At 44.2% G+C, this 20,792-nt stretch overlaps 1 protein-coding gene across 2 annotated transcripts in view; it reads left to right on the plus strand.

Moving 5' to 3' along the window:
* Positions 1-19,625, plus strand: part of CHN1 (chimerin 1) — a 114,253-nt gene extending 94,628 nt beyond the window's left edge. For both annotated transcript variants that reach the window (XM_032222994.1, XM_032223005.1), the window contains 5 exons: positions 4,103-4,276; positions 5,710-5,787; positions 13,055-13,192; positions 13,915-14,020; positions 18,751-19,625. In XM_032222994.1, coding sequence (XP_032078885.1) covers positions 4,103-4,276; positions 5,710-5,787; positions 13,055-13,192; positions 13,915-14,020; positions 18,751-18,922 — 668 coding nt within the window. In that variant the 3' untranslated portion in view covers positions 18,923-19,625. The remainder of the gene's footprint in view (positions 1-4,102; positions 4,277-5,709; positions 5,788-13,054; positions 13,193-13,914; positions 14,021-18,750) is intronic.
* Positions 19,626-20,792: the final 1,167 nt, after the last annotated feature.

Here is a 20,792-nt window from a genome sequence, read left to right on the forward strand (position 1 = left end):
GCAGCCTTAGTGAATAGTTTGACAGTGGTGAGGGACATCAAGGTTTTTCTGTAACTTAGTGCATTTCATGGATTTTCACATTCCTACGTTATCCTTCCACAAAGCACCGCACACATCTCTAATCAGGAATATTTGATTAGAGCCGAGGTGGCGCAGTGGTTAGGGTGCAGTACTGAAGGCCACTACAGCTGACTGTTATCTGCAGTTCAGCGGTTCTAATCTCACCGGCTCAAGGTTGACTCAGCCTTCCATCCTTCCGAGGTAGGTGAAATGAGGACCCAGACTGTGGGGGCGATATGCTGACTCTGTAAACCGCTTAGAGAGGGCTGAAAGCCCTATGAAGCGGTATATAAGTCTAACTGCTATATTTAAGAGGAGAGATTAGCAGCCATTTCCTGCCTTGGACTTGAGTTTCAGATAATGGCTAAATCTAGGTAGGGATTCATACTCGCACTCATTCATTAGATTTGTTCAATGGCTTGGGCAAATCACTTTTTTTTTTTAACAGAATAGTTGTGGCATAAAAACAGTGTGCTGGGTTTCTTGGAAAAGGGATACAAATGGCATAAATGCCTGCAAGACAGTATGGCTGCTTTTAGGTTAACCTCTGATGGATAGAGCAAGGAAACAGGATTGCCAGAACAGTTCACATACACAAAGAGCTAAAGAGTTAGAAGTCTATAAAAAAAGACAAAAACAACCCTCACTGAAAAGATAGATTCATAGGCAGCCTTTGTAACTGATCTGGAAGGAAGTTGAGCTAGATGAAAGTCTTACAGACCAAATAGTTTACTTTACCACTAAAAGGCCAAAATGCTATCCTTTCACACAGGAGAGATTGAATGTGCACAAGATTCTTTTGGTGTCTCCAAGATTGTAGGTCTGTTTCTAGGTGGAAACATCAAGATCGAGGTAAATGAGCAAGACAAATTGTGAATGTCTTCTACAAGTGCTGTTCCTTATTTGGGGTATTCAATTAAAATTGCCTATGCTCTAAAACAGTGTTTCTCAACCTTGGCAACTTGAAGATGTCCGGACTTCAACTCCCAGAATTCCCCAGCCAGCGAATGCTGGCTGGGGAATTCTGGGAGTTGAAGTCCGAACATCTTCAAGTTGCCAAGGTTGAGAAACACTGCTCTAAAAAACCCACTCTTTCTTCTCAGTTAAATGACGTGGTTGTCTTCATTAAATAGCTCCATCACAGTTCAATATAGCTTAATAATCTATTTGCGTTTTTTATTCTACTGAACATTCAAGTCCAAATGATCCTGTAAATCACCAAAGAGAAAGATGGCATATGGAATTGGGCACTGGGATTTATCATGCATCTTGGTGGGTCTGTTAGTAAACTATACATGCTTTGGGTTCCATAGTAAAATAAAGGATGAGAATGTGGGGCAAACAAATGTTATGCTAATATTTAAGTCTTAGGGTTAGGGTCATGTGATCAAATTCAGACATTTGGCAACTGGCTCATATTTATGACAGTTGCTCTATCCCAGGGTTTCTGATAAGCAAAGTCAATGGAAAAGGTAGATTCCCTTTACAGCTGTGTTACTAACTTAACACCTGCTGTGATTCACTTAGCAACTGTGGCAAGAAAGGTCATAAATAGGGGCAAAACTCACCAATTTTTTCTCGCTTAGCAATGGAAATTTTGGGTTCAATTGTGGTTGTAAGTCGACAACTATCTGTATATAGCCTCCTATCTTAAGCATCTGTACTATTACATTTTTACTTTTATAAGTGAATTGTTGGCCAGGCAGATTTCCTGAATTTCATTAATGAAAGGTTGTCCTGTTATTTCAACATGATAATGCAGAGGGTTTTTTTTAGAAATTCTTCTCTAAGATGGCAGCCTTAATACTTAATACTGGGATGTAGGTGAAAATCTGTGTTTTCAGTTATATCTACGGAAGAAACAAAATGTACCATCTTGATTATTCTCATAGCGTTTTTTCTTGAATTGAGATAAGCTCATATAAAGAACAACAAATACACATTTTCCTGTATTCTGAGCAAGTATATGTATTCCCAGATCCTAAATTGCCCTTGAATTGGCCCCGAATGCAGCATATCTGAAATAGCTTATTTCATACACTTAAACCTCCAATCCAATTCTGATTTCACAGCAATCCTAAAACTCTTAGAACTCTCTAGCTGTCTTTTTGAATAGCATATAAGCTTTTTTTTCTCCTCGTTTATGTTAGTACTTAAACCTGACACAGTACTTATTCTTCCCTAGTGTAACTTACAAATATGATGGTTCTGTATTTAACACACTCTGATATTTCTATAATGCATACTGGGCAACTGTATATTTTCATGAATTATAAGTAGGTTGAAGGTTAGGGATGATAAAAATCAAATCAGCAGTAGAAGGGAAAGTGACAGCTCTGCTTATTGTACTCTCAGCAAATATTTGAAATAGATCCTCTTGGGGCAGCCTTAATACAGTGCTTATAGTTCTTGTGTTTGCTCATGCATTAATAAAAGCACATTATTTCAGTTTCATTGGAAAATGCTAAAGTCGATTCCCACCCCCCATCCCCGCTCCTAAATATAAAACCTTTTCTGTGCTGCTCTAAATATGAAAGAGAAAGAGCAGCTCGGCTGAGAGGTTTTAGCTTAATGTATCTGAAAATCCACTTCGCAATGTTTTTGAAGCTTTTTGCCAGCTAATAAAATTAAATATGGTCTAATCTCCTCTGCCTCGGTGGTCTGAGAAAACTACAAAACATTTGGGTAACCTGATAATGAGATAAAGAGGATTGCTGGTTTTAGAGGCTTTGAAGGAGAGCAGCAATGAATTCGGATGATTCCTTTTCATGTTTCTGCTTTGACTCAGATGCATGCACACACATATGGGGGTGGTGTGGGGGAACAAAGGTTGGTGATAAAACATACCCTTTGCATCAAGAAAGGACTGGGGGAGGTTTGCAGAATCTGAAAGGAATTCCAGTAGCAGGATGTTAAGAGCCGAGGTGGCGCAGTGGTTAAATGCAGCACTGCAGGCTACTGCTAGATCAGCAGGTCAGCGGTTCAAATCTCACCGGCTCAGGGTTGACTCAGCCTTCCATCCTTCCGAGGTGGGTAAAATGAGGACCCAGATTGTTGGGGGCAATATGCTGACTCTCTGTAAACCGCTTAGAGAGGCCTGAAAGGCCTATGAAGCGGTATATAAGTCTACTGCTATTGCTATGTGGAATGACCTCTCTTTGGGTGGGGCATTCCAAAATCAATATTGGATGACTTCAACATAAAGTGCCTTTGCAAAACTTGCTCGTGCTGTATGGTAACCGTGGGTAAGCTCTGCCTTGGCTAGAACAGGGGTGTCAAACTCAAGGCCCAGGGATCGGATATGGCCCACAGCATGCTTAGATATGGCCCGTGGGGCATCCCTGGAAACAGTGGACCAGCCCGCGGTGCCTCTGCCAACAAAACTGGAGCTCAAGAGGGCCACAAGCAGCCCTCCCGAATTCCATTTTCACTGGCAAAGGGTTGCAGTAGCCTTTTGCAACCGAAAATGGAGCCCAGGATTCCGTTTTTGCTAGCAGAGCGCTCAGGCCAGCACAAGTGCCCCCAACACGAGTGACATGCTGGCCACACCCACCCTGCCCCCCCCCCCCCATGTCAAAAACAACCCTGATGCATCCCTCAATGAAATTGCGTTTGACACCCCTGAGCTAGAGGATGTTCAGGCAGCTCACTGAGCATAGCTTCCCGTGTCTTTTGGATGTGTCCACAAAATTTATGGTAGGTAGCTAGAAATGTAACCTATTTGTTCTGCTGCCAGGCTTTCAAAGCTAAAAATGTATTTTGCCACTGGCCAAATCACCTAGCTCTAGTTATGAATGACCCAGTTCCCTAATTTTAGTGTAGAATTTAAGAAATTAAACTGGCAGGTATCCCACACCTAGTTATCTGCAATGACTGACATAACGATTAAGTGAGACTGGATTCTGTGCTGTCCTGATTCAAATCCTGCATAAATCCACACAACTCTAGCCGCGTCTTTGGGAGCGTTGCATAGTTTACAGGTATAGTTTCATTGCACTGAATCTCTTGGTAACATTTCTTTTTTGTCTTCTTCTTTCCTCAGATTGTGGCTTAAATGTTCATAAACAATGCTCCAAGATGGTCCCGAATGACTGCAAGCCAGACTTGAAGCATGTTAAGAAAGTGTACAGCTGTGATCTCACCACACTAGTAAAAGTACACTTAACAAAGAGACCAATGGTTGTAGACATGTGCATTAGGGAAATTGAGTCGAGAGGTAAAGCATCTTTAATTGATTTGGTTGCCTTGCTAATCATCCTGTTAAATTGATCGCACTCAGTTGGGGGCTAGCGTTAACTAGTTTTACCCAGGGTGGTCCTAAAATTATCAGTGGCCTTAGAGAAAAACAAATCTAAATTCCATTCATTTAGAAAATAGCAAGCCTATATTACTGTCTTTTCTTTGATAGTACCGAGATAGAAAAACATTGTTCCATTAGAGTTGGATGATATTTATGCTACTGAGAACTAACATTCCTTTTTTTAAATCATTTTTGTGAGAAATATATTTCCTCCTCCCAAGTCTTTCTTCACTATGCTTGTTTGTTACTTACATAACTTTAAATATATGTAAATCAATGCAAGTATCCAATATGTGAGGGTTATTTTCAGATTCTTTCATCTACTTTTCATTCATTCTATTTGACAATCAAATAGAAGGAGGGGGGGCATAGTGAAGAAATGGTTGAGAACCACTGTTCTAATACTTTTATATGCAGGATCCACTGCTCTTCTTGTACTTTTTTTTCACTTCTTTCTTTTCCTTCCATAACCCCTTTTCCCCACGCCCCACTTTTGTCACAAGAATGGTCTCTCCAGCATTCAGACATCTTATATCCTTCACTCATACTTTTACTTTTATCATAAATAATTAGATCAATCATCCTTTTTGATTGATTCTTTTCCTATCTGTACGTATGAATTGCACATAAACAATTATTTCTGAGCAAACACCTCACTGTCAATATTCTCATTCATTTTGGGGTTTCCAAATGGCCCAGTCAGTTTCTCCCCCCCCCCCCTCTGTGTGTTCAGCAGCCTAAAAAAATCTCCCTTTTTACAATCCTATAATTCCAACTGACATCAAATAATATTTTATGTACATTTCAGCCCTTTCATTCATGATTAAATCTACAATTTCGCTATGTATGTATTTATCAGCTGTTTCACAAGCAGAGACAGCCTTCATCACATCTTTTTCTTTTCTCTTAGTTTCAAAGACACACCAAATATCTATTTTGTTAGTTTGTTAATTCATGTTTTTTAACATTCCCTATCTTGTATTGCATCATAATCATTTATATGTCATGGATGTCACCAGATGGGCCTGAACCCATCTTAGCGTCAATTGCACATAATTTCTTGGGCTTAATGTTTATTACTTCTTATCTGTACTTTGTGTAAAGCTGTTTACCTTAAAAGGAAAAGCATGATGAGTATGTGCGTATGCATGTATGGCATCCTCTTTATTCCGGAAACATTATCACAAATATGTTTGCACAGAATAATTGAAAGCTGATTTTAAAATTATGCTGAGTAAGAAAGTTACAGCTTTAAAAAATGAGCTCTGGTTTATGTACTGCTAACCGTAAAGTACATGTCTATCAGAAAACAATTATTGCTTAATCTTGTAATGATTTTAATTTAAAAGGACTCAATTCTGAGGGACTCTACCGAGTATCAGGATTCAGCGACCTCATTGAAGATGTCAAAATGGCTTTTGATCGAGGTATGTTCTTAGTCCTTACCATAACAATTGCCTCTATCGTATTTGCTAGAATCCAGTGAATGAATATTGCATGACTAGTAGGAAGTTGATTTGGTTCTCTGAAAGCTGTCCTCTCAGCAATGCCAAATATGAAGCATTTTTTAACCTGCAAGAGCTTGGGATGCTGTGATATGATGTGCTGGGCAGGTTAGAAATAATTAAAAACAAACTAGATGTATTTCAATTATTGGGCATGCTTTAAGTAGCTGCTTAGATCTCAGCCATTTCACAACTCATTCTCCAAAGAAAAAAGTATGGAGAATTAGGTTTGAGTTCTAAGAGTGGCTTTAAAAAGTTTTCAAAGTGCACAGTTTGTGATTACTTAGTACTACTACAGCTTCCATGTTGGAAACCCCAAAGTGCTTCTATGATGAAAGTGTTTGCTAGTGATGTCACCTTTCCTGGGGGACACCCAGTTGAGGGCTCATTTTGTGTCCCTATACGTTGCCCACCAAAGTACCCATTTATCTACTCATAATCACCCACTTTTGCTCTGCTGGGTCAGCAAGAGCTGGAGTGTGTGACAGGAACTCACCCGCAGCCGCAACCAGGTCACAAACATGAGCCTGCCCAGCCGTCATCAGCCCACCCTTCTAACCTCTTGAGCTACCATGCTCCGATTACTTATAGTCATCTTACTTACTCTTATGAATAATACTAGGAGGTGATTATAATTAACATTTTTTCATCTGTGCTAATTTGCTAATGAGGCTAAAATTTGGTTTTTATTATTCTCCTGTGTGCTGCTCCGGGAATCCAATCATGGGTTAACTTAGCCCTCTAGCCTTGAGACTGAGTATGCAAATATCAAAGTCACGCCTCCTCTGACTGGACTTCCGTTTCCTTTTCAGTTCTATTACTCAGTCCAAAGCCTACGAGACTTATTTTCAACGCTCTCTTGATTAATTGCTAATTTTTCAAGGTTAATGATGATTTACTTGGTTTTCACTGTGGATTTCTTGATGGATTGGAGGTAAGGCGGCAGATTTCTGCCAGCCGATTCCTCCCTCGCTATTTCCCTTGAAGGGATATCTGATCGCTACAGCTGGAGTGGGGCGTTCTCCGCCTGTCCTCCCTTAACTTCAGCGCGCAAGGAAGCTGAGTCTCCCAGCGCTGCCCTCCACGCCGGATAGCACCCGCCCGCGAGCGCAGTCAGATCCGAGGCTGTGGCTTGTCGGAGCGGCCTCCCCCTCCTCCCCGCCTCCCTCCTTGTGCCCTCGCTGGAGCGGCTGCCGGAGGATTACATGGATCGGCTGTTTGGGTATTTCCCCTGCGGTTTCTTTGAATTTCGCGCCTTTGATGCCGGTTGCCTTATTTGGAAGCGTTTTTCACGCATGCGCAGTAATGCCTGGGATGAGAAGGCAGAATTTGCCCGCGCGTTTGGGCTTGCGCACTGCTTCCGCCCCTCCCTTTTCCCTCACTCGAGTTTGCTGACTCAGGAAGGAGGTCGCTTCTCTTGGTCTCTGCTTCCACGTGGCGTTCTTGGCGAGGGCTTTCAATTGCATTCCTTTGTTTCGCTGATTGAGCTCTTTCAAATTCATATCATGGCTGATCAATCGGTAATGCAAGGTACTGTTGGGCCAGTTCCTGAGCCCCGCTCCCCTGGCGAGGGGGGGGGCAGCCCTGGGCCTAGTAGGGCCGCGACCAGGGCCTCTACTAGCAGGCCTCGAGCCTCATCTGCTGTTCGGGATAAGTTGCACAAGCGCAAAGACAAAGCCAAGGTTCCCCCCAAGGCATCTGGGGCTCCCATTTCTTCCCCTCCGGTTCTGGTTCAGCAACCTGTGTCTCCGGTGAGGGTCGTTGAGCAGGGTTGGTCCCCTGATATTCAGCTTCCCCAGGGCCCTACTCCTGAGGTAGGGGTTTTCGGGCCTCGATCCCCCCCAATTATTTCAGAGGCTAGTGGGGCCTTTCTTCGTTCGCCTCCGCGCGCTGGGCCTTCTGCCACGTTCACCCCCACAGCTGCGGGCCTCAGGCCTCTGGAGGGCCAGGATTTGGGCCTGCCTGCTGATTTTTACAGCATGATCTCAGAGGCTATTTCCAGAGGGGTGGATGCGGAATTAGCGCGTAGATCCCAGGCCTCCAGGCCTACTCTAGCCTATTCAAGCCTGGCTCCCCAAGCAGCACAAGGGGATTCTTCCATTCTGCAAACTGATCCTCCTTCCCCTTTACACTCTGTGTTTAGCGCACAATCTCCCTTAGTGGAGGAAGGTGAAATCCAGGATAGGGAACTCTCTGGTGACGAGGGCTTTCCTGTGGACCAGCCTCCGGCCCCTGGGCTCTTCAGGCACACTCTTTTCAAATCCCTGCTGTATAAGGCCAAGACTACCGCCCACATGGGGGAAGAAGTTTCTGCAGAAAGTGCTGCTGTGGGCCTGGATGCCACCGAGCGGCTCTTTGCTGAGCAGGTGGCTCTGCAGGATTTTATTCCATCCCCTAAGCTCTTTCTTGATTTAATCCAAAAGCAGTGGGATGAGCCAACCGCAGTTAAGCCCCCTGGGTCTGGTGATAGGAAGCTTTTCACATCTTCTCCAGAGTTGGAGGCTCTCCTCCAGTTTCCCACAGTGGATGCTCCCATCGCCGCTCTTGCTTCACCGGCGTTAATTCCTTCTGAAATTTCAGAAGGATTGAAGGCCGAGGACCGCAAGGCCGAATCGGTCATTCGCAAAACTCATCAGGCAGCAGCGTGGGCCTTGCGCTCAGCTACTGCAGCTTCCTTCTTTAATAGGACTTCCTTAGTTTGGCTGAGACAACTACAGGAAAGGCTGGACCCGGAGGAACTGCGCCTCCATCAGGATGTCACCAAACTGATAGCGGCCCTAGAGTTTTCCGCTGATGCCACCCTTAGCGCGGCAAAATTTGCATCCCGAGCTGTGGTTTCCAATGTGGCTTCTCGCCGTTTGCTCTGGCTCCGCCACTGGCAAGCTGATATCAAGTCTAAGTGGCGTCTAGCATCCACGCCCTTTAAGGGCGGGGCCTTGTTTGGTTCAGTGCTGGATCCCATTCTCATTGAGACTCGGGATAAACGTAAGGTGCTTCCCTCCACAAGTGCCCGTGTGACCAGGAGACCACAGCCTTATAGTAGACGGCAGCCCTTTCGGTCTGGGGACTCGGGGTTTACTTCCGCCCCCTATGTCCCCGGATATTCCAGGGGGTTTTCCCAGGCACAGGATCACGGCCAGGACCGACCTGGGGCCAGAGACAGGGGGCGCCAGCAGAGTCAGGCGCAGAGTAGACGGTCATTCCGAGGAGCGGGCAACCGATCCTTTCGCAGATATCGCTGACTCGCAGGAGGTAGGGCCCATAGGAGGACGTCTCTTGGCCTTCGCCCACCAATGGGCGGAGCTCACGTCAGACGCCTGGGCCCTTCAAGTAGTGAGTTTGGGTCTCACGCTAGAGTTTCTATCCATCCCCCCGAGAAGGTTCATCAGGTGCCCTGTGCCCAGGTGCCCGTCAAAGCGGCGCCTTATGGACACCGAGATATCTCATCTTCTCACTATCAGGGCCATAGAACAAGTTCCCAAAGGACAGGGAGGCCTAGGGTTTTATTCCATCTTGTTCCTGGTACCAAAGAACTCCGGGGGATGGAGGGCAATCCTAGATTTGAAACAGCTCAATCAGTATATCAAATACCAAAAATTCAAAATGCACTCTCTAAAGAGCATATTGGCTTCCATCCGCCAAGGCGACATGATGACTTCCATAGACATCAAAGAAGCGTACCTCCATGTGCCCATTCATCCGGCACATCGGAAGTTCCTGCGGTTTCACTTCAACAGCCGTCATTATCAATACCGGGCCTTGCCATTCGGCCTCTCCTCGGCCCCGCGCACGTTCACCAAACTTCTGGCAGTATTGGCAGCCTCCCTTCGTTCAATTCCAATACGCATCAATTGTTATTTGGACGACGTGTTGGTGCTGTCGTCCTCGCGAGATCAGGCCCTCCGAGACCTGCGGGTCACGATGGACGCATTGCGAAACCATGGATTTGTCCTCAACCTGCCCAAGAGCCACCTGCGCCCAACCACGTCCCTCCTTCATCTGGGAACCACCATCAACTCGATGTCGTGCGAGGTTTTCCTGTCCCCGGAAAGGAGGCAGAACATATACCACCTGGCGCATCATGTGCTATCTCATCGGCGGATACCGCTGCTGTCGCTGTCCAAGCTGCTAGGGAAGATGATCTCCTGCATCAGCGTAGTACCCTGGGCCAGGTTCCATGCGCGTCCTCTCCAGTGGTTCCTGCTGCCCTTCCAAAGAGCGCATACCAGTCATTCCCACATCAAGGTGCAGCTCCCGGGCAAGGCCAGGCGATCCCTGCATTGGTGGATGTCGTCCAGGCTCCTCCGGGGATGTCCATTCCAGGAGCCAGACCGCGTTCAAGTTACAACGGACGCCAGCTTATTCGGATGGGGGGCCCATGCCCTGGACAAGGTGGCCCAGGGTCGATGGTCGGAGCAGGAGCTGGCGAACAGCATAAACTGGCTGGAGCTGCGGGCCATCCGTCTGGCTCTCCTGGAGTTTCGGGATATTGTATCTCATCGCCATGTGTTGATCTTGACCGACAATGTGGCCTCCAAGGCTCACATCAACCGCCAAGGGGGAACGCAGTCCAGAGCTCTGATGCTGGAAGCGGAGAGGTTGTTCCATTGGGCGGAGCCCAGACTCTCATCGATTCGGGCGGAGCACATCTCGGGCGAAGCCAACACTCAGGCGGACTGGCTGAGCAGAGCGACGGTGGATCAGGGGGAGTGGCAGCTCCACCCCATTCTCTTCCAGGAACTCTCTCACCGCTTCGGCCTGCCCGAGGTGGATCTGTTCGCTCACCCGCACAACGCACAACTTCCCCGGTTTTACTCCCGATACCAGACTCCGGGGGCGGAGGGAGTAGACGCTCTACGCAGCCGTTGGCCGGCCGGCCTTCTTTATGCCTTTCCTCCTCTCCCGATCCTTCCGTCGGTCATTCAGAAGATCTTGGCAGAACAGGCGGAAGTGCTGCTGGTCGCTCCAATGTGGCCCAGGCGTCCCTGGTACGCAGACCTCGTCCATCTGTCCGTTTCGCGTCCTTGGAGGATTCCGGACGACAAGATTCAGCTCCACCAAGGGGCTTTCCTACACCCGGGCCCTCAGCTGTTGCAGTTAGCCGTGTGGCACGTGAGCGGGAGATGCTAGCGGCCCTCCACTATTCGGACGAAGTCATTTCTACAATTCAAGCGGCCCGTCGCCCGTCGACTACCCGTATTTACGAGGCTACCTGGCAGGCCTTCTGCAGGTGATGCCGGCGCACCGGGGTCGATCCCATCAAGGCCTCGGTGCCCCAAGTTCTGGATTTCTTGCAGTCCGGCCTCAACAAGGGGTTGGCACCAAACACACTTCGCCGTCAGGTCACAGCCTTGTCGACGGTGGTCGGGGGTGGCCAAGGCCGCTCCTTATCTCAGCACTCGCGAGTTCGAACCTTCCTTAAGGGTGCTTCCAACTTACGACCGCCGACGGTACATCGTTACCCCACGTGGAATTTGACCTTGGTTCTCAGGGCTCTAACAGCTGCCCCCTTTGAGCCTTTACATTCCATCAGCCTCCGCTTGTTGACACTCAAGACGGCCTTCCTGGTGGCCATAACGTCGGCCAGGAGGGTGTCGGAGCTAGCAGCTCTTTCTGTTCGTGCGGATCTTTGCATCTTCCACCCGAACAAGGTAGTGCTTCGCTTGGATCCGACCTTCCTTCCAAAGATAAACTCATTGTTTCACAGAACTCAAGAACTTGTCCTGCCGGACTTCTGTCCTCACCCGTCTCACCCGCAGGAGCGTCAGTGGCATCATCTGGATGTTCGCAGAGCTCTTCGTCGCTATGTGAAGCGCACGGCGTCGTTCCGGAGATCGGAGGCTCTGTTCGTCTCCTTCCAGCCATCTTCAATGGGACAGAAGGTATCCTCCCACACCATCAGCCGATGGTTGAAAGCTTGCATTGCGTTGGCGTATGACACCCACTCCAGACCGGTTCCAAGGCGAATCACTCCTCATTCCACCAGGAGTGCGGCCACCACAGCGGCCTGGGCGACGCAAGCGTCTGTAGAAGAGATTTGCAGGGCGGCCACTTGGGCATCCCCCTCGCCTTTTATTCGCCACTACAAGATTGATGTCTTCGCCTCGGCTGAGGCGTCCTTTGGGCGGAGAGTGTTGCAAAGGGTCCTTCCGTCTGCGGAGGAGCCTGACCAGCTTAGCTCCCGCCCTGGGAGTTCATTGCTTTGATATATCCCATGATTGGATTCCCGGAGCAGCACACAGGAGAATGACCGTTGTCTTACCTGAACGGTCCTTCTATGGGTGCTGCGAAGGGAATCCAAACCCGCCCGCAGCTTCGGCTGGTCAGGGCTCCGTTTTGATTGTGACTCTGTGACTTGTTACTGACTGGACTTGACTCTGTAGTGCCGGATGACTTGCGGCTTGTTTGAGGATTGACATAATGCTCCTTCGGTGGACTTCGTAAAGAACTGAAAAGGAAACGGAAGTCCAGTCAGAGGAGGCGTGACTTTGATATTTGCATACTCAGTCTCAAGGCTAGAGGGCTAAGTTAACCCATGATTGGATTCCCTTCGCAGCACCCATAGAAGGACCGTTCAGGTAAGACAATGGTCAATTTAAAGAAGTTGATGGTTGTCCTTGAATGTGATTTTGTGCAACCTTTCCTCATCTGACATTCTCAATATATGTTGGACTATGCTTCTCACTGAGTCTAATGGTTGGAGATTATGGATGCCATAGTCTCTCATTGTACCAATTCCATTATAGGGGTAACAAAACAAGAAGAAATCTATTGCTTCATGTCTGACTTTCTATGTCATAGCACTTTTTATTTAAAAAATAATCTTGCATTTGAAACACAAAACACCACCAAAATTCCATTGAAATCAATTACAATTCTGTGAGAACAGAAATTAAAATGGCAATGTAGTCTGCAGCTAAATCACAGAGCCCAGCTATTGTGACCATAGGCAATTTTCTCTATGTTATATTTTATTCTTTGCAGATAAGAATTCCATAGAATTCTTGAATTCTACTGTTTATAAAACAGTGTTTACATTTGAAAATGCATTTTACCTTGTTTCTTCTTTTGTGTTGTATGTACAACAGTGTATGTATTGTCTTAAATATCATTGCAAATTACAAATCCATTCGTTACTATTACGTACATTTTATATTCTGGGTCTCCCTCCCTCTTTATTTATGTACAGATGGGGAAAAAGCAGACATTTCTGTGAATATGTATGAAGATATCAACATTATCACTGGTGCACTTAAACTTTACTTCAGGGACTTGCCAATTCCATTAATCACATATGATGCCTACCCCAAATTCATAGAGTCTGCAAGTAAGCTTTAAATTGTATCATTTCTCAAATGGGTACTTTTATTACCATGAAATTTGTCTAAATTGTTCATGTTCGAAGCAAGGGATATATGTATATTGCAGAGCCAGTTTTTCTCATCTTTAAAGAGCTCTGCCATATTGCAACTTCTGAAGAAATCAGCACTTTTTTTAGTAATAGAAAAAAATACTCTGAAATAGCAAGTCGGTTACCAGTATACACAGTATTGTTGAACAATTGATTATCAGAGATTTTGTGGCAGCATTCTTGAAGGCGGTGAGTTCAATTTATGAAGAACAGCTAGTCCTCTTGTCGTAGCTATATGCTTGTAGCTTTGGTATTTTTAATATCTAGGTCAGCCATTCAGATTGAGTTAGCAAGAAGATTAAATAAGGTTGCTCACATATGTCAGCATATTTAGGTAAATCATACCTCTAAAATACCAGAATGTGTTCAGATTGAGCATTTTTCTGGGCATGGGCATGTATTACTAGCTTGAAATGGAAGGTAACCAAATGTTCCTAAGAGACCTCTCAAGCCATCAAGAAAGCCACCTTCTTTTGACATTGAATATGAAGCTTTCCACTTTTCCTTTCCTGGTGCGGAATTCATTCAGACAATATTGAAAATGTGTTATATCAGGAAACATGGGTCTTGGAAGAGGCTCCTCTAACTTTCTTTTGTGTATCTTTGGGCTTAAAGTTTATCAGGTGTTTCAATTTCAGAAACCACAGATCCTGATGAACAGCTGGAAATACTTCATGAAGCACTGAAGCTACTGCCGCCTGCACACTGTGAAACCTTGCGCTATCTTATGGCTCATTTAAAGAGGTATTATGTGAAAGGGATTGTCCTCAATTCAAGCCCACCAAGCAATTATTTCAGGTTCTTGTGCTAACTGCTCCCATTTTAAAGTCCTTTGGTCTCTACATATATGACCTCTTGCTGAGCCAGGATAGGCATAATGCAACCATCCTAGGTTTTGATCTCTCAGCAACCCTAGAGACTATTAATCATCATATCCTTCCGGGAGAGGTCTGACACAACCCCTGGTTTTCAGAGTGCCTAAAATTTTGATGCTCTCATCTCTCCTATCTACATATCGATGAAACTGTTGGGCAAAGACATCTGTTGACCATCAGAGCATCCAGGATGCTCATCTATATATTTTGGCCTCTGGTTGACCATACCATGCTATGGAAGTTATATTCCAGCTCCTGGAACTTCTTCAGGGATGGATTTGATGAGGAAGAATAGGCTAAAAATCGAACATGATAAGACCAAATGACTATGGATATTTAGCTATCTTGGTTCTGGTGGCCTGGGATTGCACTCCTTCATTCAAAGTTGTATGAAACTTAGGGGTCACCCTAGACTCATAGCTTGTGCTTGATGAACATGTAGCAGCCTCACCAGGAAGGTCTTCACACAAATTGACCTAGTGTGCCAATTATTGCTCTTTCTGGCCCAGACTCCCTTCCTATATTTACTCATGGCTTGTAACTTAATGTAATTGATTGCAACATGGTCTTCATGAAACTGTACTAGAAGACTAAAATTCACTCATATTATCACATATCAATGGGGAACAAATGGTGGAGTGGTGGCAGACTCCACCTCCCTTCCCCCGCACCCCATCCACCTGTCTATCTTTTTTTGTTGTTATATTGATGCATTTATTCTCATTTTATTCCTTTGTTGTTGTTTATTTTATTGTTCAATTATTCCACTTCTGTTTGCATGCCTTTAGTTTTCTTTTTTACTATTGTAGGCTGCCTAGAATAGCCCCACTGTGAGATAGGCATCAAATAAATTCAACAAATAAATAAATATTACCAGATTAACGCCTTTTGATGGTTCATGCAACATCTCCAACAATCTACCTACCGTATTTTTCGGAGTATAAGATGCACCAAGGTTTTGAAGAGGTGAATTTTTAAAAGAAGTCTTTGAACTCTGCAAACCTCCCAAAAATGGCCCGTTTTTCATGAAAATGGACCCTTTTTTTTTCAAAAAAATAAAAGGGCATGAATAGCCCTTAGGAGGCTTCTAGAGTGTTCCAGGGGAGCAAAAATGAGCAAAAAAGGCCCATTTTCTGTCAAGAAAAGGGCATTAGGAACTTATAGAGTGCTCCTGGGGGCTGGCAGGGGGCAAATTTGACCAAAAAATGGCCCATTTTTTGCTCATTTCTGCCCTCCCCAGCCTCCAGGAGCTCTCTGAAAGCCTCCTACAAGCTATGCATGGCCATTTTGGTGAAGGGGCGGGGTTTCAGGAGGCAAAAAAATGCTGTATTCAGTATTAAGACGTACCCACATTTTCAGCCTCTTTTTTGAGGGAAAAGGTGTGTCTTATACTCTGAAAAATATGGTAGCTAGTTTCATACAATAATCTGTCTTTGTACTTGCAATTTTTCTGTCTCATCTTAATTTACCAGATATCTCTATCTGCTCTATTATTAATCTGGTGTGTTGACCAAGTTCATTGGTGTGTTGGCCAAGTTCCGCTTCATTGTTGGAAATAACTTTGTCTTGGGTCTTCCTCATTGTAATTACCATATTTTTGGAATATAAGATGTACCTTTTTCCCCCCAAAAAGAGGGTGAAAATCTGGCTGCATCTTATACACTGAATATAGCATTTTTGGCCTATGGAAACCCTACCCTCTTTGCAAAAATGGACGTGTAGAGGGTTTGGGAGGCTTGCAAAGTGCTCCTAGGAGATGGGGAGGGCAATGAGAAAAAAAACAGGCTGTTTTTGCCCCACAGCCCCCAGGAGCACTGTACAAGCCTCCCAAAGCTTTGCATCCCCCCCCCTTTTTTTTCTTCAAAAAAATGAGACATGTAGAAGGTTTGGAAGGCCTACAGAGTACAAAAACTTTTTTTTTTAAATTTACCTCTTCAAAATCATGGTGTATCTTATACTCCAGTATAAGAGTATAACCGTCTGAAAGATACAGTATTTAATTGTAATATCTGAATTTGCAGTTGGAGGGACAGAACATCTCTCAGTTCTGACTCCGGACCTTTAAAATACCAACTTGGGGAGTCAATTCAGGGCAGAGTTGTCTAACTTCAGAACCCTTTGTTCCCAAGCTGACAGCTCCTGTTTGTCGTTATAGGTGTCTGGCATGATTTAATTCCACATTAAACAGAGCCTCTGGGATAGGTTGTTTTTTTAATGTTTTCTTTATAATTCATGAACTTTCCAATAATGGGAATTTAGTTATTTAACGACTAAATCCTTAATGGCATTTCTCTTGAGCTGTAAATCAGTAATATTCATTAGAGCTTTTGTTTAGTCTGCTCAAAAACTAATTTACAAATGTGAGAGGTTTTTTTTTTCTGGAATAGGCAATTAGCCACCATAAAGCAAATCATAGCCTCTCAAGGCAGCAGTTTGTATGTATGTTATGCCATTAAAGCAGAAACAGGGAGGGGGCAGCTGTTCCTACTGTACCCATTAACTAGATGCAGAAGGTGTGGGATCTGTAGTGGCTTTGGAAGCGGTCGGATTACATTTCACTGCTTTATGTCATAAGTGTAGAAGAGGCAAGGGTAACCTTTTATAAAGGCACAGGGTCTTATTCACTTCTAGACTTTTATCCTTCCTCTGTGGAATTCATAGTGGCACATGAGTCTCAAAATAGCTTTTACTTGTTTATATGTTGCCTCTCCGAACATAAATCTTTTCAAACATGTTTACAAGTAACATCCAAATACATGTCTTAAAACACAATAAACTAAACAACACCATCCCATAAAGAATCATCCAGGTCCTTTCCAAAGTGTAGCGGGAAGTAGATGGCTCTGTGGAGGGAAGAATTCTCCAAGCAGAACAAGGGCAAAAGTTGGAATTTTCTCCCCTTGACCCCCTCCCGCTTCTCCCTGCTTTGTTCATGGCTTTAAAGAGTCTAGTTGACCATATAGAAAATGGGTGTCTGTCTAGTCCCTGCTGTGGTATCAGGGTGCAATCAACTGACCATTGCCGTATTTGGTGATTGTCAACCTCTCACCGAATTCTATTCTGTAAAATTCTTTTAATTTTCATGAATAGGAAGCTACTATGCTGCAAAGCATAGCACCAGTCATAAGAATAAAATATTTCTGGTAATAGCTTGGGTATTAGACTCAAAAACATTGTTAGAAATTAAAATAGTAATTCCTATTTGCCAGCAGTTTGTTTGCCTGCTGGTATATGGGTGCAACACATCTAACCAGCGGTGGGTTCCGGCAGGCACTACTGCCGGTTCACGCATGTGCGTATTGTGCGTGCATGCACAGTTCAATTAAAATTGTTCTGCATATGCGCAAAACTGAAAAGCAGGCGCTGCCGGGTCCAGTGACACATGCTGCCAAACCACTATCGGTTCAGCCGAACCAGTTCAAACCAGTAGGAACCCACCCACTATATCTGATGTTTTGTGAGAATGCCTGTACCGTGGTATAACTGGAACCAAAAAGTTAAAGAACCTTGCACAAGATGGATAGATTAGATAAATAAAGGAAAAGTAATGTTGGATTAAAAAAACCCTAGCTTAGTCTACTTTTTCGGCCACTAGCCAATCAGAAAACAATAGCAATTTTCTGCTATTTCTTACCAACATCCGATCTTCAGAGTGACTTTGCTTCCAATCACAGATAACATTAGCATTGCAAGTACACTAAAAGCCTCACCTGGCATGCATTTGCCCAATCCATACTATCAGTAGATGCAGCGTGAAATATTTTCTTGTATCGTGAAATGTCTCCTCATTCATCTTTCTTCAATGATTCTGAATTCTAGTAGTATTGTACGAGAGGAGGAGGAAAGATCTCCTCTACTAAGACAACTCTACTTACGGTTGATCTAAGAGACACTGATTAATACAAGAAAGACTTGTCCAAAGCAAACTACCATATTTTTCGCTCTATAAGACACACTTCTCCCTCCCTAAAAGTGCATGGAAATGTCTGGCACATGAGAGGACACCTATCTGTGGTTCTCTCAGGCTCCACATGATATATTTTTTTCTTGTTTTCTTCCTCTAAACCTTGGTGTGTCTTATGGTCAGGTGCATCTTATGGAGCGAAAAATACAATACTTCCTATTACCTACAAATAATAGACAGTTGAAGAAATGCTCTGCTTTGTTGACAGTGGTTTGTGATGTGCAAGGACTCAAACATTCTCAAGATTAAGATATACAGTATGTGTGTGGGGGAGGGAGGGAGGGGGGGAGTGAGAGAGAGAGAGAGAAAGAGAGAATGAATCACCCTTTGTTAGCGCCACTACCTTACTCACAAGACATCTAATATTTTATTTTGTTCTTCCTCCCTTCAATCTGCCTTATCGTTGTCATCTTACCCATCTTTCTTTATCAGCCTTATTGGAACATTTCCATAACTGTTAACTAGGAAACACTGAGAATTTTTGTTTTGCACAAAGGCTGTGGTTATGTCTGTTCAAACTACCTTTAATTTGTACTTCACGTGACCCTTTTCATTTCTGGGTCCATGAGATCACGATTACAGCTCGTTCAGGCTTTTGCTGGCTCGCATTTTAATCACGTTCTGTCTTATTCCAGGGTGACTCTCCATGAAAAAAAGAACCTCATGAATGCAGAAAACCTTGGCATTGTTTTCGGACCAACCCTTATGCGAGCACCCGGGCTGGATGCAATGGCTGCCCTGAATGATATCCGTTATCAGAGACTGGTGGTGGAGATGCTTATAAAAAATGAAGATATTTTATTTTGAACTCTGGAGTACGTGTGCAAGGGTTTCTTAGCGGATGGCGAGAAAAATCGGAGGACTGTGAATAATTGAGCCGGCTCCTGCGGCTGAATTTTTATTGTGAGGTTGTGCTGTGTGAAAGGTGTTTCTTATGTTGCTTTTGCCCATACAGAAAAATATTGGGGAGAGGTGATCATATGCTCTACTTCCCAGGATTATAGCTGTGTGGGCTATTTCATCCTAGTTTCTGTTAACCTGGTCTGTTTCTTGCTCACCTCTTTTGTGAGGCTTCTCCTACAAAGGGCGCAGGAGAAGGCGTCAGCATCTGAATTCTTAAATAGTCTGTGACTGTGATTTAGCATGTTTCTCAGTGTCAATCTGTGGTGGTTTCCTGCTCTGTTTTGTCATTGGTCTTTCAGAGGGAGAGGAGGAGCAATCTCCAGAGAACCAGAACCTCTAAATGTTTATTGACATCTCCTGTCATTCTTTTCCTACTTGAAGGATAACTTTTGTTGGATTTCATAACATTTATTTAACTGCTGGAAAATACATATTCATGTACCAGAAACATATTCTGATTGCCATTTTAAGTAAAGCCTTTGAGTGTATTTCCAGTTAGAGATGGCAACATTGAATGAATGAAAATGGCTTTGTGGTTTTCAGTTGTCTTTTTGTACTTCTGCTGGGCATGCATATTAATTTATTAAAGTTTTGCTTTAGAACCTTACCAAGCTTTATTTATAAGGGTATTTTTTGTATAAATAACATACATAATGCTTCTCCCTCCTCTTGTTTTCCCCACAACAACAACACTTGAGGGTTAGGGTCTCCACATAGTTGACTAATTTTCCAGCAGTGCCAGATCATTTTCTATGTTATGAATACCCCAGGATCATCAAATCTGTTACCCACTTTTGTGTCATCAGCAAGAAGACAAACCTTATCTAGCAATCTTTCTGTTGCCCCAAAGGTGCTTTTTTCTGTTGTCCCAAAAGTGCCACCTGAAAAAGCACCTTTGGGACAACCATGACCTGGATGACTGAGAATCTCTACATACCATCCTTCTGTTGTATCCATGAACCATGGTGGCACAGTGGTTAGAATGCAGTATTTCAGGCTACTTCTGCTGACTGCCAACTGTTCGATCACAGGCTCAAGGTTGACTCAGCCTTCCATCTTTCCGAGGTCAGTAAAATGAGGACCCAGCTTGTTGGGGGGCAACATGTTGGCTCTGTAAACCGCTTAGAGAGGGCTGTAAAGCACTGTGAAGTAGTATATAAGTGTAAGTGATATATCACTGAACAAACACATTGAACAGAACAGGATCTAGGACTGATTCTTGTGGTACATCAAGTATTATTGGTCTCTATTCAGACAGAGCCCCATTAACAATCATACACTGGAATCAATCCCTGAGTCAACTTCTATCCACTGAAACATCAAATGGTTAAGCCTTAAGCCTATACAACGTTTTTATGAGCACATTACCTGGGACTGTATCAAATGCTTTGCTAAAATCCAGATCGGTTGTGTCTACAGTACTCACTTCATCCAAAACATTTGTGACACAGTTTTAAAAGTCAATCAGATTAGTATGACATGATCTGCACTCGGTAAAGCTGGGCTACTTTGGGTCCATCAAGTTGTGCATTTCTAAATGTTCATTAATCCTGAGGGTTTTTTTCCACAGGAGTGATTCCATTAACTTTATTACTACAGATGTTAAGATCACTGGCCTATAGTTTCCAGCATTCCGGAAATATTGTAAATCATGTAAATTTAAGGGACTCATTCAGATTACTTCAGATATAAAGGACTTGGTCCAGGGGGCAGCTGGATGCAGATTTTGTCTATAAGTAAACCCCAAATTATGACCTTTTTTTAAGCAACTGCT

The sequence above is a fragment of the Thamnophis elegans genome, chromosome 1 (assembly GCF_009769535.1).
Source record: "Thamnophis elegans isolate rThaEle1 chromosome 1, rThaEle1.pri, whole genome shotgun sequence".
Taxonomy (NCBI): domain Eukaryota; kingdom Metazoa; phylum Chordata; class Lepidosauria; order Squamata; family Colubridae; genus Thamnophis; species Thamnophis elegans.